The sequence below is a fragment of the Orbicella franksi genome, chromosome 7 (assembly GCF_964199315.1).
Source record: "Orbicella franksi chromosome 7, jaOrbFran1.1, whole genome shotgun sequence".
Lineage (NCBI taxonomy): Eukaryota > Metazoa > Cnidaria > Anthozoa > Scleractinia > Merulinidae > Orbicella > Orbicella franksi.
In genome coordinates, this window is record NC_138151.1 from 24,866,525 (window position 1) to 24,885,277 (window position 18,753).

The following is an 18,753-nucleotide window of genomic DNA, read 5'->3' on the forward strand; positions in this document are numbered from 1 at the left end:
CAGTTCTTTGAGCTTGACTTACTCTATTTTACCGTTAAATTCGATTGTAATTAAAGGACATGATCCTACATTCTAGGCAGCCGCTTGTTTTTGTGCTCAATCACTTTCGTGTTGATGCGTTTACTCGCTAGGGTAAACTGATGTCTTGTTCGTGTCATTAGATTTGTTGGGTTTATTTTCAATCCTTTTGTAACTTTGAGACGAGCCCAGAGCTTGAATTGTTCGAGTCCTTTACTCATTAAAGATGCCTTTCAAAGTTATAGCTGCAAAATTCAATGCGGCAAAGCGTTGGACTCGAAGGGAGTAGTAAACAGAGTGTTTTCATGTGACGTGATCAAATTCTTAAATCCAAAACTAAAGAGCCGCTAATGTTTTTATCCTCATTAGGCATAAGGGGTACTAATTTTCTATCTGTTTCAACTTTCCAGCTCAATAGCGTCCTTCGTTTGGAAACCAGCGCATTTTGAATTTTAGAGTTATGGCGGTGCGTGACATAAAGCGTTTGTTGAAAAATATGTATTTATCTCGTGATTTTCAGCCATTTAAGACGTTAAAGTATTTGGAAAAGTGCTTGTTTAAATGTTTGTTTGTTCAGTGCAGTTAAGCAGTGTCCTAGATAGCCAAAGTAAGTTCCAGATGTTAACACTATTTTTGGGCCGCCATATTGATGTCCCACAGAGGAACACCAACACGGCGGCTCCATACTAGGCTCTGTAAATTTGCGCGGAACATTGCGACGAATTTCTCAACTTTGGGACAACGCACACACCTTAAACTAGAGAACTGTCTTCTTTATTGATCTTCTATAATACCACAATTTCTTGACTTTATCCACTGAATGATTTTTGATTTTATTTTTTATTACGTGACAGTGAAAACACTCTATACGCTCAAAAAAGGTATTGCGTCAGCCATGGAATATGTTGACGTTGAAGCTTTCACTTTCGCTACGTGACAAATGAGATCGTGTTTACTGTGCAAGTTTATTCAGCCAGAAGCGATGTACATTAATTTATTTGCAATTTTGCGAGTATTTCTTGTGGGTTTTGTGGGCTCTGATCTAGGTAAACAGGAGCTTGCAGAATTTGCCGCGTTTATGTCAATGCTAGGGGAAAAAACACAACCGTTCTAAAATTAGCCGTGGATAGCGTAAACCTCGGATTGTGTAACTCGCGTGACTACTTCGCTTGTTTTTGTGTGGCCTACACAAAGTGTATAGCCACATTATGGCACGATCCGATTTATTTATTTATTTGTCTACAAGAGTCGATCGCCTGTCACGTGGTCTAGTGTCGCACGTCGCACTAGTCTGAGTCAGCCATCTTGGTTGTAAGCGTGGTCTCGATGACTTCATGACTTCAAAATTTGTAACGTGACCAGTTTACGCCAGCGTGCAGTATTCCTTTGGATAGTGATTTCGCCCCCCGCCTATGTCGCGCACAATTTATGCCTCTGTAGAAGTGGAGTACACTCTGGGAGCTAGTAAATGAGACACTAAACCTAAAAATTCCCCGTCTTTTGTTTCGGAGAGTGAAAAACTTGTCCTTTGCTTTCTTCTTTGAAGTTTTTAGGATCAGCGGAGTGCTTTTAACTTGAGCTTTTTAACGAAGATTTGAGGGTGTATTTTGGTCTATCCAGTATCGGGTAAATTTCCGCTAACGGGCCAACTCATAGTAAGAACTGGTCCAAGGTTCATTGATAACAGGTATACCTTTAAAACAACAAATTAATTTCCGGTGAAGTAATTAGCGCTGGGAAATGTCCTTAAAGATGATAAGGTGTTGATTTCAGAGAGAAACAATGAGAATACTGTTTGTTGTTTCTCCTGTTTTGAAGTTTGCGTACGTTGTTGATGTACTTTCAAAAACACGTTTCACTTTATCCGCACAGATGCAAGTTGATTTTGCAGTATTTAAGTTTGTTGAAAGAGTTTACAGTTCTGAATTCATATTATTTCACGCTGACGAAAGAAGACATATTTATTTAAAATATTGAAGGTAAAATATCTATTTTAAGTAATGCTTTTTAAGCGATGACGTATAGCATTCTTTTGGATAAGTGATATTTCAATTATTTCGCACCGCGCTATGTCGCACACGATTTATCCCCCTGTGGAAGTGAAATACAGTCTGGGAGCTGGTAAATAAGACACACCAAAAGTATATGGTGTAATACATAGCCTCAACCTGGTGTTGAACTTACAGCTACTTCCGGTCTACATAAAACACTTCCGGTTTTCCTAAGTTGAGTTTGTATCTTAACACCCCCACTCAAACAAAACTTGGGGTTTACTACATCAAGTTAACCCACTAATCTATTAAGTTTAGCTCTGGTTACAGGCTTAGTGAATACATCTGCAACATTATTGTCTGTTGGTATATAGGCCAACTCAAGAGCTCTATTCTGGATTTCGAGTCTTATATAATGATATTTTACATCAATGTGTTTTGATCTTTGGTGATGTATAGGATTATTAGCTAATGTAATTGCTCCCTCGTTGTCTACGTACATACAAACACTCTTACAAGGGAGGAACATTGCATCACTCGAAAGTTGCCTAAGAAACTTAGCTTCTTGAGTAGCTGTGGCTAATGTCACAAACTCAGCTTCACATGTAGACAGTGCTACAATTGTTTGCTTTTTGCTTTTCCACTAGATCAGTGAACTTTCATTACATAACTTGGATGCGCATAACCACTAATACCAGACATAGCCCAGTTTGAATCACTGTTTCCCACTAGGTTTGGTTGACTTGTCTTAACAAACTTCAAGCACCTGTTTGGAGTTCCCTTTAAATACCTTAGTACTTGCTTAGCCATTCCAAAATGGGACTTCTTTGGTTCTGACAAATGCTGGGATAAATATGCTACAACATAACACAAATCAGGTCTGGTGCAAGTGATGAGATAGATTAAACTTCCAACGATTTCACGATACAAATTTGTGTTTTCAAAATCACTTTCATTGGTTTCACTGGGTTTGTTTGCACCTGATTCACTGGGACTACCTTTGGCTGGCAATCTGACATTCTGAATTTTGACAAAATGTTGTCCACATACTGATTTTGGCTCATTTCAATAAAATCACCTTTGCACTTGAACTGAATACCCCAAAACCATGAAAGTACCCCGAGGTCTTTCATTTTGAATCTCACCATCAGGGACTTTTTTGCCTCTTTCAGTACATCTATGTTGCTACCTGAAATAATAATGTCATCAACCCACACAATTGCAATAACATGACCACTTTCAGTAGTCTCGACATGCACACATGGATCAGCTAGAGATTGCACAAAACCATCCTGAGCAAAATGCTCACGTAACACGTTGTTCCAGTTACGACCGCTTTGCTTTAGATCATACAATGACTTTCTCAATTTACACACAAGTTTCTCCTCATTGGGACCTTTTCTCTCATAACCTTCGGGTTGTGCCATGTATAAATCACAGTCGATGGCGGCATTCAAATAGGCCATTTTAACGTCCATCTGATGTACTACCATACCCTTTTGAACAGCTTACTCATTAACATGCGAACTAAGGTCATATGGGCAGTTGGTGAAAAAGTCTCGTAGTGATCTACTCTGGGGACTTGGGAGGAACCCTTGGCAACAAAACGTGCCTTGTACTTTTCTTCCCCATTTGGACCTGGTTTTATTACATAGACCCACTCCCCCCCCACTGAGGTTCGACCATCTGGTAGAGAGGTGAGCTCAAATGTTTCATTCTCCCATAATGCATAAAACTCTTCATCCATGGCATCGTTCCATTTACTGGAATCTGGATATGAGATTGCATCTTGGTACGACTGGGAAGCATTGGTTAATCTGTAGCAAAAATCTATTGTACATTTTGCGGCATCATCAACTGCATTATCCAGATCTTTCCCAGTTACATAATCATCGAGGTATTTTGGTCTGACACGATCTCTGATAGGATAACGCCTAACATTGGCGACCTCATTTTCATGTATTGGCTTTTCAGGTTCTGGTTTAGCAGAATCAGGCAACAGTTCAACACTCATCAACGTGGTCAAGCCTCTCAGTGAACTGGACACATCGGATTTTTTTGATAGTATTTTGATGTGGGTAATACACAAGAAATATAGGGCTGGACCTGTCATAGCCCACAAAAATACCTTTCTCAGCTCGAACGTCCCATTTGGTTTAACTCTGTACATATGTATAACACTCTGTACCAAATACGTGCATGTTGGACAAATTTGGTTTGATACCTGTCAAACACTCATATGGAGTTTTACCTGTTCTATGGTTGTAGCAACTGTTGCGTATATGTGCTGACGTCAGGACTGCATAAGTCCACAACTGTTTAGGTAACTCTGCTCCAATTAACAAACATCCAGCCATATCAAAGAGGGGCCTCCAGGTTCTCTCGGCTGTTCCACCCTGATGAGGCGAATAGGGGGCTGATTGCTCATGTTTAATTTGATTCTTTAACATGAGGGATCTGGGCTCTTCATTAATGTAATCATCCCTATTATCAGGTCGTAATCGTTTCACTTTGCCATAGGGTGAAGTATCAGCCAAGAACTGCTCAGTTGTCCTAGTGGCATCACTTTTGTTCTTAAGGAAATATACTCCCAAAGCACCTGAATAGTCATCAACAAATACCATGCATTGCATACTTGTGACCTTCCTTTGATTCTGGGGTAATAGGGCCTGCTAGGTCACTATGGACCAACTGGAGGGAAGCAGTTGCACGGCGATCTGGCTTTCTGTTTTGATATTGTGACATTTTTCCTTGCACACAAGTGTCACATTCAGGCTTACCTTTTGTTGTTATTTTCATCCCTTCCACTACACCCTCTAGTTTATACACATCATTCATGTTGCAGTGCACTAGAATTCGGTGTCAGGTCTCAGCAGTGTGTACTCCACTACTAGACATTATGTTACTTAGGTAATTAAGTTTGCCATGTTTCTCTATGGCAAATTTCGTCCCATCTGGTGCATTCTGCTCAGCAGAATTTGGTGTCAAATTTACAGCGCTACCCCTATCAATTGCTGCTTGAACAGAAGGTGCTTATAACTAAGTACGTACAAAGCATCCTCAAGAAAAGCTTTGTGAACATTGCCCTTTACATCATGTAGGATAACTTGCGCTCTGTCTTTAGCAGGCACAACACCACTAGCTCTACTACCATCCGCCAACTCTATGTAATGATTCTCAGGTTTAAACTCATCATCAAATTTTAGAAACTTGGACTTGTCATTCAGAATGTGAGCAGTAGCTCCAGTATCAACTAATAAAGAGTTTTCTCTAGCGGAATTAAGATTGTCCACGGTTACTTTGAATTCAAATAAAGCATCCTTCTCATAACACTGACTAACACTAATTCTCAGTTTTCACCAGTCATGTGATCAAAACTAAGAATCGTAACCATTAGATAAATAAATTCAAGAATCTAGGATATGATAGATGATTGTTATATAAACAACCTCGCCATGAATTAGGTTTCTGCTGTTTTTCATCCGCCCGTTATTCGCAAAAGTGTGTCTCCCAAATGTATAGAACTTTGTGTGGAGACGTCATGTTTGTGCCCTTCAGAGGGGCACAAACATGGCGGCCGTAAAATAACAAGAACATCTATCGTTGAGTTTTGCTATTGAAACGAAAATTTTTACTCTAGAGCTCCGACACATTGAAATAAATGCTTCCTCTAGTGCAAGCACCATTTATGTAGCAAAAACTAAAGCGATAACTCATCTTTTCGGGCCGCCATTTTCATATTACGCAACGCAACAGCCTGGAGTGCTCTATTACAAAAAGAAGAGCTAAAACATTGTCAAACATCACTTTCCTATAGGGTCTTAATTTCTAGTTTTGGAATATGACTACGTCACATGAAAATCTTACGACATACCTCTGTTTTGTGCGTCTTCGACTTGCAGTGGCTGCACCATCGGTGTCCTTTCTTTTTCTTGTCTTTGGAACGACATGCTGGCGACTTGTGTCCAGTTTGACCACAGGAATAACATGCTATGGAGCTGTCTGGCGGTAGGGTTTTCTGTTTACAGTTCATGACGCTCTCTCCAACAGTTTGTGATGGAGTGCAGGATTTCTCCGTCCCCTTGTAACTCTTGAGTGCGGTCTTAAACTCGTGGCACTTCATCTTGTCGTCCTTCTCGTTGCGCTGCGAAACAATGGCTGAAAAAGTTTTGTGTTCCGCAGGAAGACCTTTCAGAACCATGGCCACCAAAAGACTATCACCGACTGGCTCTTCGGCGGATTTCAACAATTATGAGTGGAAATAGTTACTGAGGGACTGGTGTGAGCTCGCCCTCCCTACCCCTTCCCCGTTTACGCCTGCCACGTACGCCACCATATTATAGCAAAGGTACATATTTTTATATGCACGTAGAAACTGGATTGAATTTCCAAAAAAAAAAAAAAAACAAATCTGAGTACAACAAGGCACATAGTCTAACTGTTTGGCAATTAGTAAATCTCAAAAAAAATGAGTGATTACATATAGTTTACTCTAATATTTTCACTTCTGGGTTCATACGCGTCTTGAAAACCCTTTAAATTCAGCAGTCCGATTTCAAGGGCCTTGAAATTACTTGAAATTGTTTCTTTTGGTTCTAGTGCTCTCTCCTTACTCTCACGCATGTCCATTGAGCCACAAATGCACAGCGAATGTCTGGTTTGCACGTGTTTTCAAGCTCTCGTTGTCTGGCGTTTCTGCATGTGCTTTCAACACAAAAGAAAAGCTCTTGAAATTTCAAAGTAGGGTACTGGAAAGTCCTTGAATTTTTCGCTTGAAAAAGTGTACGAGGCCTGTCACTTACTTCTCAGACAAACAGGATTGCTGCTAAAAAGTGTTCATCTCTGGAGAGATATTGTAACTCCATACTTCCCCTCTGAGCGATATCCAGACAGTTACTTCTTCCAATATCCAGAATTAAGTTTTCAATGTAAGTTACGGTACTTTTAATCCAAACAGACTTATTATCACCTACTTTCAGCTCATATTTTCTCTTCAGTTTAACTTCCATTACATGTTACAAGTGGACTCGTAAGCCACACATGTACGCATTGCGGACCTATTCTTAAACTTTGCGAATGCCTTCAGTCGCCGAATAATTGAAACCTTGTAACCTTTGTTCTTTAGGCAGCGGTCTAGGGATGTTTGCATAACTCCCAGGGACACTGGCTCGTAGTTTCTGCCATCTTTTTTCCTCCAGGTCGACGTAGAAATATCCGAGAACTTTGTGAAGATCTTCGAGCGAGAAATTTTCAATGCCCTTCAGTTTTTTCTTCTCGTTAGCCCCCTCCAAGTACGTGCGGTGCTAAGTTTCGGTCGATTTTGTGGTGTTTTTGTTTATACTGCTGCTTCTTCCTACGAAGCTTTTTGTTTGTCTGAAACGGTCAACCTGAAAGTTTTATCCGACTTCATTGCTCAAATGCAACAATTAAAATTTAATTGCTCAGCTATCGATACAATTTGGGATAAATTGATCAGCTTCCAACCAATCAGAAGCGAGATGGTAGCAGTATTATTAGAAGTAAAAACTAACGGTAACAGCGCGCGACGTTTCGACCGAACTTGGGTCATTATCAAGCTTAAAAACACAGACAACATGTTTTCTATTTCTGTTGGAAAATTCCGCGACGAAAAAGAAAACAACTTGTTTGCTTTAATCATCAAAATGCAATTTATCGTTGCTCGCGCCATCATTACGTCATTGACTCGGGCTGCGCCCTCGTCAACTATCCGCATAGAAATCGAGAGCGAATAATCTAATTGTTTTAATATAGCATAGTAAATGGTTTGAACCCAGGAGTATCAGTGGTTCCGTTTCCGTCATGGATAAGTCATTTGTAAGGCGCCGGTAGTTGTTGACAACTGTTAAGTGGCCTTTGTTCAACGAACCAGGCTTATAACATCATCGACTGACAAAACTATTCACTTGACTCTGAAGATGACTTCCGCTCAAGGTTGTCGAAACGTCAGTCACAAACAACAGTTCTTTTCAGAACTACCCTCACCCGGACGATCTCACTATACGAACTGTTTTAATATAAGTCTACTAGTCGTTCAAAACTTTATTTAAGATAGACCTAGTCCACCTGAGGACCATACAGGTAAGTCTACAGCGCACGTCACCGATTCCCCTGAAACTTGGTACACTTGTACAACATCACTAGTACATTAACCGAGTGCAACAGTTTGATTCAACTGTCTATTGTTTATGAGATATGTCAATCAAACTGCCAGACAGTGAAAAGTGTTCAAATTCGTGGTAAAAATATTCATCAAGTTTGATCACTTGCTGCAAGCTAGAAACAACTGGAAATGACATGATATTTTTACATAGAATAGTTTTAACCTCTACCAATATTATAACAACGTTAACTAAACTTCTGTGGCTTATCTCATGTGACAAGGAGCTAAATTTCAACATCCCGAGGCAAGTCATACCTAAGCAGTAGCGTCTCGAAGGTTATTGTTTGTGGAGATGCTATCTATCTATTCGAAGCTATCTAAAGCTTGCCAAAGAAATGATCTTTCGGTTTAAGAAGCAAAAACTCTGTAAAGGACTCTGCGGGAAAATCTCTCTTCGCACTGATCGAACCAATGTTTGTTTGTGACAATATGCAAATGAGGTCAACAAGGAAGTGCTGTCAGAATGGAGTGGAAATAACATGTAAATAAAACGTTTCATAACGAGAAGAGAAACATCGTTATGAAACATTTTTCAGCTCTAATTTAGTTTTTGCTTCAGTATTTAAGCTGCTTTTAGCTAGGTGGCGTAGCTAATTGAAAGGAAAGTAAGTTGTCATACAAACCTGCTGGTCGCACTCGCACCGAAGTGACATGTTTTCGTAGAAAGCCTCATCATAGCATTTAGAAATCATTGTCTCGAAGGTTGAATAACGTAGCTAGTTTGGGAACCAAGCTTCATTTAATTTTGTCGTACTCCCAACACCATATCAATTTTGTTGAACAGATGTTATCGAGCCACTGGTGGCATCACATCCAAGCATTTTATTACTTCACCGACTTGTTTCACTATTTAGTCGCGTGTTCTGTTCAAACACTGGAAACAATATTTTTTCTCCGCAACGAAATCATATGTTACTTATTTCTTTTCCATGCAATGGCAACCAGCAGAACATTGACTTTTTGCGTTGTTGTTTTGCTATTTAAAGCAACAGCTGGAACGATTGATTGTGTGACAGAGTATCTCTCTTGTGACATCTTACAGCTGTATTTTGTATCAGATTTCACCCCGATTCCGGTCACGTTACAATGGCTATCACTTCTTTTCAATGCTCCGCTAGCAGCATTCCAAGAAAGAGTGTGCTGGATCTGGTCGGTGTAAAGACTAGACAGCACTGGTACCATTAAAGACCTGCTCAAAAGACGTTTTTGATCATTGAACGGCTGTTATAAAATCACATCCGCTGGTGTTGAGGCGGAATGGAAACTTTGTTTGTTTGAAGAAGCTCTTTAAACGGCACATGATAACGTGTTGTCGATGATAGTTGAAACTCACTCTGACCGTTTGACCACAAAACTATCATCTACTATCACGCTCACGTTTTCGCAACATAACAAAGCAGAGCTGAAATTGTAGAAAACCTAGAAATTGGTAAAACAAAAACTGTCTTTATATTCGGGGGTAGGCCCATATAAATAGCACGGGGATGCTCGTCATACCTTTAGGGGTTTAAAAAGCGGTTATGGTACCTCTTAGGGCGTTCAGCTTTAAAAGGTCTAGCGCGAAAGCTTTCACGGTACCTTTAAGGGTATTGAGCCAAAAAAAAAAGTATGACAGGAGATACTTGAAAATCAACTGATTTTCAATTTTGTCGCATTTACACCGGGAATTCACAACTGTTCAATAAAAGAGGGTGCATTCCGTTTGGATAACGAGGCTTTTCAGTTAACTGCCAATTGTCTTCATCGCTATTGGAAATTGTGAAAGTGTCAGTTCATCTGCTGTTTTAGAATTGGTATCTTTTAGGGATGGAAAAAATTTCAAGCCTCGCCCACATAATGGGGTCTTGCTACCTCTTAGGGGCTCTTTTCAAAATTTACCACGAACAGCCCCTTTTTATATGGGAGTCGCCCCCGAGCTTATATTTACTAAATATCACAGGGATAATAAATCCTGCAGAACAAGTCTAGAAACCGACCGATCCAAAGAACTAGACAACTCTCTGAATTCCCCAATCAGGTTGAGTGAAATTTAACAAACCGCCCCATTCCTATGTAAATAAAAGTTCGTGCTTGAAAAGTTTTGTCCGACTCCCTGAGTGCAACGCCGCATCTGATTTACATTAACAGCTATTGTAAAAGTTAAATTTTAATATGAATTGGAATCTGGTGCTTACTCAACCGACCTAGCTATTATGCTATGACACTATTTGTAATTCTTTGTTTTCCTGCAGTGACATGTAGCACGTTTTTGTCCCTCAAAATCTCATGAACGTTTTAAACTTTACAGACTTTTCTTTGCTAGCTTGTATTTATTAACCGATAAAGGCTTCATAAACTAGTAGGTAAAGAAACTTTTGAAACAATGCCGCATCGGCGATTTTCAAACTTATTTTTACCCTAAAATCCTTTCCGCTCAACACTTCCTGTAGGGCATTATTTTTAAAATTCGTGTGTTACTAAACCACTAAGTCATTTGAAATCTCAATGGTATCATTGCAATCTAATTACAGTGGAACCTCGATTTAACGAAGTCGCTGAGGACCGGCCAAATTTGTTCGTTAAATCGAGGGTTCGTTATATCGAAAACCTCGATATAACGAATTTGAGGGGAAACGACCAAAATGTTCGTTATATCGAGGTCAGAGTTAATGATTGATTTGTAACACAGGTGACTTGTGTCACGTAATTTAATGCAATTTTCGACACCCAGAAGTGCCGCGTTTTGAGATGCAATTCATTAAGCATGGTGGCTTTCAGTATCAATTACTTTCACTTTTAAGCAGACGCGCAGCTTTTGTTTACAAAAGAACGACACTCTCAGAGTAGCGATTTAAAAATGTTGCAACATAGAAGTTATACAGAAAATTGTCTATGTAAACAGGGAAACACTGTAATTCGTTATATCGAGGTAGATTTTACGTTTGGACTTCCGGATTATGTTCGTTATACCGAAGAATTCGTTATATTGAGGTTCGTTATATGGAGGTTCGTTATATCGAGGTTCTATTCCATACATTTTCCTGTAACTTTGGCGGGGACATAGAATATCGTTCGTTATATCGAGGACTTCTTAACTAGAGGTTAAATAGAGGCTCGTTAAATCGAGGATCCACTGTATATGATATTAATTACACCAGCATTTTGAGCTGGAAAGTTTCAATGCTTTTAGAAATATTTTACTTGAAAAATGAGTCAAAAATGGTCAATTTTTGGCCTAAATTAGATCACGAAAACTTTTACCGCGAAATCTCCTAGACATTAAAGAAATTTGCGATAATAATCTACCCACTGCATTACCACCTTACTATGTAACCCTACTAAGAATCTGAACTCATATTCTATTACTGCATGGTTTTCAGATGGATGCTCTCTTAAATCCTCTTCACAGACACCTCAAAAACGCCAAGAAGCGGATGTCATTTTGTTAACAAGGGTACACTGCCACGCTACTCACTATCTATGATAGAATAGATAGTGAGTAGTGTAGCCAGTCAGAGAACGACATTCGTGATAGAACGCTAGTAAATTTATTCTAATGAATCTTGGTATAAATCTATTAGCGTTCTATCACGAATGCCGTTCTCTGATTGGCTACGCCACACACTATCTATCCTGTGATAGATAGTGAGTAGTGTAGCAGCTTGCGGTTTTTAACAGAATGACGGCTACTTCAATTCTTTGCGTTTTTGACGTGTCTGTGAAGAGGATTTAGATAAAGTTTTGAATGACAAGTAGATTTATACTTAAACAATTAGATTATTCGCTCTCGATTTCTATGCGTGATAGTTGACTCGGGCTGCGCTCTCGTCAACTATCGCACGATAAAAATCTCGAATGCATAATTTAACTATTAAATAGAAACCACGATTTTAAATTAATCAGCGCACGTATTTTCGTTCGGTTATTTTTCTAATATAGAATTGTAGTTGTTATGTTAAAATACAATATTTTGTCTTAATTACTAAAATAGAAAAATCGTGGGAAGGGATTCAGAGCCACTCTTATTATTATTATTTTTTTAATCAAAGTGGCTCTGAATTCGCACCCTCAGTTACTTTTAAACTTCGTGAAAAGTTGAACCCTGACATGCTAATTACAATGTAATACTTAATAAGAAAATGGAAGTCAAGGATGCTGTTTTTGGGTTAAAAGTTCTTAAAGCTAACATTAAGGGATTTTTTTTTACTATCATACCAATGCAATATCAATGAAATGATTATAGATTGTTCGCCAATAATTGGACTTAAAAAAGGATAACGATCTTTCGAAATATATAGATGCTGAAAAATAATTGTTAAAACGTTTGTCACCGCTTTAAACAACCTCGTTTCCAGGCTCTCTCTCCTCTGCCTCCCTTGCCGTTGGAAGAAAGACCCTCGTTGCGGCTGGTCACGCGACCACCTGTGTTACGAACGTTTCCATATTTTTTGTCGATCTCGGCTGAGTCGAAGAAAGGTTTTATTAAACCACATACGGACAAATACAATTTCAATTCCAGCCGGTCGATTTAAGATTACTAAGAAGTAAAACTGTTTCGCTGTTTCATGTTGCCTGACTTAACTTCGCGGTACCTCATATTGCTCGCTATATAAAACGATGTTTTATTTACCGTTTTGTAAAACATAATTCTTGACTATGCCAAGTATCCGTGTTGAAACATCTGTCAGTAAATATAAACTTACATAAACCTGATACAGATGGAATACAAGTGCCGGATGACGTTCCTTATGTCAACAAATCTGTGAATCATTTTGCAGTGATGTAAATCAAACGCAAGTCAGAATACTCGGCTAATCGGCCGTGTGAGAGAAATACTTTTTACCATCCAAAATACCGCACAAAGAAGAAAATAAAGTACCTCCGAATTCAAATATTTAAGGGACTGATCCATTGGTTCCACTTCGACTCGGTGCGTGACGTTCTACTTGTGTTTACAGTCGAAAAGTCTGTGCTCCATTTGGCTGGCGAATTTCTTTGTGAACGAAAGTCTTCTATGTTTTAGAGACGGTAGAAATAATTTAGCATTCTTTATCGGCAAAATTCGACTCCGAACCCCAATAAAGAGGGTAGTGTTTAGCGACTGCTCAAGGATTTCCAAGGATTTGAAACCCAATAAGTTTGTCGGAGCAACAATCAAAACACTTTGCCACTCCTCCCGCCCAACAGTTTTATTTACCACCCAGATTCCGGGTGGTCAAGTGACCATCCGCAACCAGGGTCTTTGTCCTAATGACAAGGAAGGCTGAGGAGAGAACCTGGGAACGAGTTTGCACTTAAATGTATATAACATTAAAGTAAGGACTGTTGGAACTTTGCAGGTATCCAGGTTAGGAAATGGACAGCGTGTGTAAATGGCAATGTAAATGGTAAGTATTGTACAAGGAATCCAAACTAGTGTCATGACCACAGCAGACATCATAATAGACTTTTAGAATTTGGAATTTAGCTTAAGTGCGCGAAGAAATTTGGAAGTAAATTACTTCCAATCGATAGAATACTTTCATAGTTGAAACGCTGTTGATGAATCTAACATTTCGGATCACACACTCGCGGCCACCAGTAAACAAATCGCCCTTGAAAAAGTTATGGACCAATACTAAAAGGAGAAAACATTGATAGAAGATAAAGCGAATGGTGGATAACCCATAACAATTAAGAGTCAATCAACGATGGCTCTTTCAAACTCGCTTGTTCTCCACGAAAATAATTCGCTGATTTACAACACTGACGACGCTATTTATAATTTTCAGTGAAATTAGTTGGTGGAACGGCACCAAATCAAGGTCGGGTCGAAATATTCTCCAGTGGAGTCTGGGGAACGATATGTCATGATTATTGGGAACTACCCGACGCTAACGTCCTCTGCCGCCAGTTGGGATTCGATGGGGCTTTGCTAGCACTCCGATCTGCAGCCTATGGACAAGGAACAGGGGTGATATGGATGGATGACGTAGATTGTACAGGAAATGAGAAGTCAATATTTCAGTGTCGTTACAAACGATGGGGAATGGGTAACTGTGATCATAGTAAAGATGCCAGTGTGATCTGCATTGCAAAAGGTGAACATACTACCTCATGATTGCCGAAGTACGTTTATAGCTGAAGGCTTAAATAGGAATTCCTTACTTAAAATTACTGTCAAGTAGATATTGCCAGTCCAAATAATCTGTGTTAAAATGTGGTAGAAAGTGATCCTTTTCTCATCATCATCATCATCATTTGCATCTCCATCATCATTATCATCATCATCATCTTTATCATCATCTAAATCTTCATCTTCATCTTCAGCTTCATCTCCATCATCATCTTCATCTTAAACTTTATTTTATCTACATCTTCATCATCATCATCATCATTTTTCTCTTTTTCTTCGTCTTCGTCTTTATGGTCATCTTCATGTCATCTTCCTCCTCATCTTCATCCTCATCTTCGTCCTCATCTTCATTTTCATCTTCATTTTGATTATCATCTGCATCTCTATTTTTATCTTTATCTGCATCTTCATCTTCACCTTTACCTTCACCTCCACCTCCACCACCACCTCCATCTTCACCTCCACCTTCACTTCCACCTCCACCTCCACCTTTTCAACCACCTCCACTTCCACCTGCATCTTGACCTCCATCTTTATCTCCATCTCCATCTCTTATTATCCATCTTCATCTTCATCATCATCTTTATCTTAATCTTCATTTTCATCTTCATTTTCATCTTTATCTTTATCTTCATCTTCACCTTCACCTTCACCTTCACCTTCATCTTCATCTTCATCGTCATCTTCATCCTCATCTTCATCTTCATCTTCATCTTTATTTTCATCCTTATTATCATCATTATCATCTTCATCTTCTTTATCATCACCATCATCATCATCATCTACATCTTCATCTTCATTTTGATCTTTGTCTTCATCTTCATCTTCATCTTTATCTTCATCTTCATCTAAATCATCACCATCGTCTTCATCTTTATCCTTATCTTCACCTTAACCCTCACGTTCACCTCCGCTTCCATCTCCACCTTCACCTCAACGTCAACCTCCATCTCTGTCTCCGTCTCCATCTTCGTATTCATCTCCGTCTACGTCTCCATCTGCGTTTCCGGCTCCATCTCCATCTCCATTTCCATCTCCATCTCTATCTTCACCTTCACCTTCACCTTCACCTTCACCTTTATCATCGTCATCGTCATCGTCATCGTCATCATCAATAACAATAACAACACTATGATAAGATTCAATGATGTAATTTTTATCAGAAAATTGCCAGCATGGCACCCAAAAGAAGTTTTCTTTATAACAAAAGCGGTAAACTCTAAAACTTAGCATTTTTAGATTATTCCAAAAAATTTAATGTTTAACGCATTTACACAGAAACTAATATATGTTTCACACTTTCAAACAGTTCGTCTAGGAGAAAAAGCCTTTACCAATAAGGGCTTGGTTGCATTTTATCATAACAAGACCTGGCGTGGGATCTGCGATCAGCAGTGGGACAAACAAGACGCTGATGTGGTTTGTAGAGAACTGGGATTTAGAAATGCTACATTGATTTACAGCAGCCCTGCAAATAAAGGTGATACGATGTGGATCAACAATTTACAGTGTCATGGCAATGAAACATCCCTAGTTTCTTGTGTTCATGATGGATGGAAAAAACAGAGTTGTACAAACGGTCGCCAAGCTGGTGTGGTGTGTGAAGTTCCTGAAGGTAATTGCATTACATTGTCGCTAGTTTGACTAATATAAGTCTTTATTGAAATATGAGAAGTGAAAAGCTCGCAGTTTATCTCAGCGAAAAATAAGTGGCTCCAAATAAATTAAAGAACTGTTAAATACTGTATTTCTACAAAATTTAATAATAACAAACCAACCGCGCGGTGGTTTTCTTTTATGCTTCCTCTGGTTTCCGCATACATTTTGATACCACACGTAATCATCATTTGAGATTTTCAAGGCTCATTGAACGAACTGTAATAAATAACCTTTACAAAATGTTTCAACACTAAAGTAAAGTTGTTTAAATTGAGAAAGTATTGTTACAGACCTCTTACTGACCGATTTCGAGGTCCATATAGTAAATTATACCAAGCGAGTTTTTCCCCTTTGATTTATGTCCCAGGCGCGGAGCGGGAAAAGAGAAAAAACGAGGGTCCGTACAGTACTTTCCGAGAAAACGAGTTAAGTGGTTTACAATGACGGTAGAGCCTGGATTGTAGTCTTTATTGAACTAGCTTCTTGCAATCTGCACGGGTACAATTATATCAAGGGATCATTTTATACAATGACGATACCATCATTTCAAAAGAAGATGGCCAAGACAGTGTGGATGATAAGACCTTATGGAAATTTCGGGGAGGTACTTTGTATAATGGCTTATACGGGCGGGTGGTGGGGACGGGGGGCGGCGCTCCAGAACGGGGTACCTCTTCAGGCTTCAGGTATATAAAAGGCCTTTAATTAACACTATTTCGAACAAACGCACTTAAAAGCTGTATCATATAATTTATTAAGCACTACATCAAAATGTCAAGACGACTCCCTTTTCTGGCGATTTATTCATAATACGGGCAAATTATGAAATTATTCAGTTGAAAGGGGAACCTTTTTTCAATTAAAGGTATACAAAAGTGGTCCCTTTTCTGTCTAAATGGTAGACAAAGGGGAAAGGGGCTTGACCTCTGGGCGGAGCATCCCCAAATAAAACTTTATTCTCCACTCCCCGATAAAAATTAGCTAGGCGGTAAGCAGAAAGCATTAAGGTGGCTCCCTGTAGTTTTACGATCGCACGCGCTGAGGACGAAAGCGCAGGTAATCTCCGCGCGCTCGAAGGATAACGTCAGTGTTTTTCGATATTTTATGACATCAACACGAGCACAGAAAGCATAACTGACAGTGACTTTTCTGGCGTTTCCTTCCGTGAAATTCCGTAAAACTTGGCAAACTAGCTGGTAGTAACTGTTTTACTTTAGTCGGAGCCCATTTTTCAGGGAAATCTATAAGACCAGCTTTTTCGCAGCGGTAAAAGACATAAATTTGCAAAAATCGAAAAACTTGCCTTTACAAACCCTACTTTTTTTCTTGTTTAAAATTTGTTTCCCGCAAAATGCGATATGCTGTGAAAAGTTTGGAAGATTTGACCGAAGGAAATTCAAGAAAATCATTAACAAAGCCATAAAAAAGAAAAAAAAAACCCATTTGTTTGGGCATTTATAATTCAAGACAAAAACCCATAATTTTAACTGAGGTGATAGCAAGGCACTATTGCCGGTTTTCATGTGACGTCATCAATTTCCAAAATAGGAAATTACCAATCCTTGTGAACTTTTAGTTTCATCAGATGTAAGACCCTCCAATAACTTGACGTTTTGCAACGTTTAAGCCCGACAGGGTTCCTCATTATGTAATGGAGCACGTCGGAATTTCCAGGTTTATGCGTTGCGTGACATTAAAATGGCGGCTCGATAAGGCTGTCGAGTAAGTCAAAAGATGAGTTATTGCTCAAGTTTTTACTAACTAAACAGTTCTTGCTCTAGACAAAGTATTAATTTCAATGTATCGGAGCTCTAGAGTTGTAAAGTTTCGTTTCAATGGCAAAACTCAATGACAGATGTTTCTGTTACTTTACGGCCGCCATGTTTGTGTCCCTCCGAGGGGCACAAACATGGCGACACCATACAAAGCTCTATAAATTTGGGTGAAACACTTTCCAAAAGAACGCTGGGATGGAAAACCGTACAGACTTAAAACTTGGCGAGGTTATTTATATATCAATCATCTTTCATATCTCAGCTTCTTGACTTGATTTATTGAATGGTTATGATTTTTATTTTTGATGGCGTGACACTACAAACCAGCCATATAATCATTGTTTATTACATGTAATAAGTTTGAGAGGAGTGTGTGTAGAAACGAATGCAAAAACAGCATTCAACACGTAACACTTGCGCGCGGAACGCCATAAAAGATTACCCTATGGAGCCACTCTAGGCCTGTCTCGTTCCATTCAGCAGTCAGACTGGTTGATGAAACCGTTTCAAACCATGCTCTCTGAATGTTTTGATGCATATTTAGTTAGCTATCTTTCCGCAGCATTAATTTTTCTAGTTTATTTTGTTTTATTTTCCTTAGCCGAAATTGCAATACATTTCTTCACCCGAGTTTTGTGATTTCGCGCTTTCATAGTCCACGAGAAAATTTCTCTTGCTTAAAGATAAAAAGAATTAAATTTTGGTATATTCAATTGATAGTGAGGCTTGTTGGTGGAACCAAGCTAAACCAAGGCCGTGTAGAAATCTTCTACAATGGAGCCTGGGGGACAATTTGTCATGATTACTGGGAACTACCAGAGGCCAACGTGGTCTGTCGCCAGTTGGGATTCGATGGAGCTGTGCTGGCACTTCGTTCTGCGGCTTATGGACAAGGAACAGGGGTGATATGGATGGATGACGTCAATCGTACCGGAAGTGAGTCTGCGATATCCGAGTGTAAACACAAGGGATGGAGAGTGACGGACTGTTTGCACAGCCAAGATGCTAGTGTGATCTGCACGCCAAAAGGTGAAG

At 39.3% G+C, this 18,753-nt stretch overlaps 1 protein-coding gene across 1 annotated transcript in view; it reads left to right on the forward strand.

The window, feature by feature from the left end:
* Positions 1–18,753, forward strand: part of LOC145492238 (uncharacterized) — a 213,475-nt gene that overhangs the window by 691 nt on the left and 194,031 nt on the right. Inside the window, 4 exon segments of the mRNA XM_081471595.1 lie at positions 13,509–13,556; positions 13,941–14,249; positions 15,594–15,899; positions 18,439–18,747. Coding sequence (XP_081327721.1) covers positions 13,509–13,556; positions 13,941–14,249; positions 15,594–15,899; positions 18,439–18,747 — 972 coding nt within the window.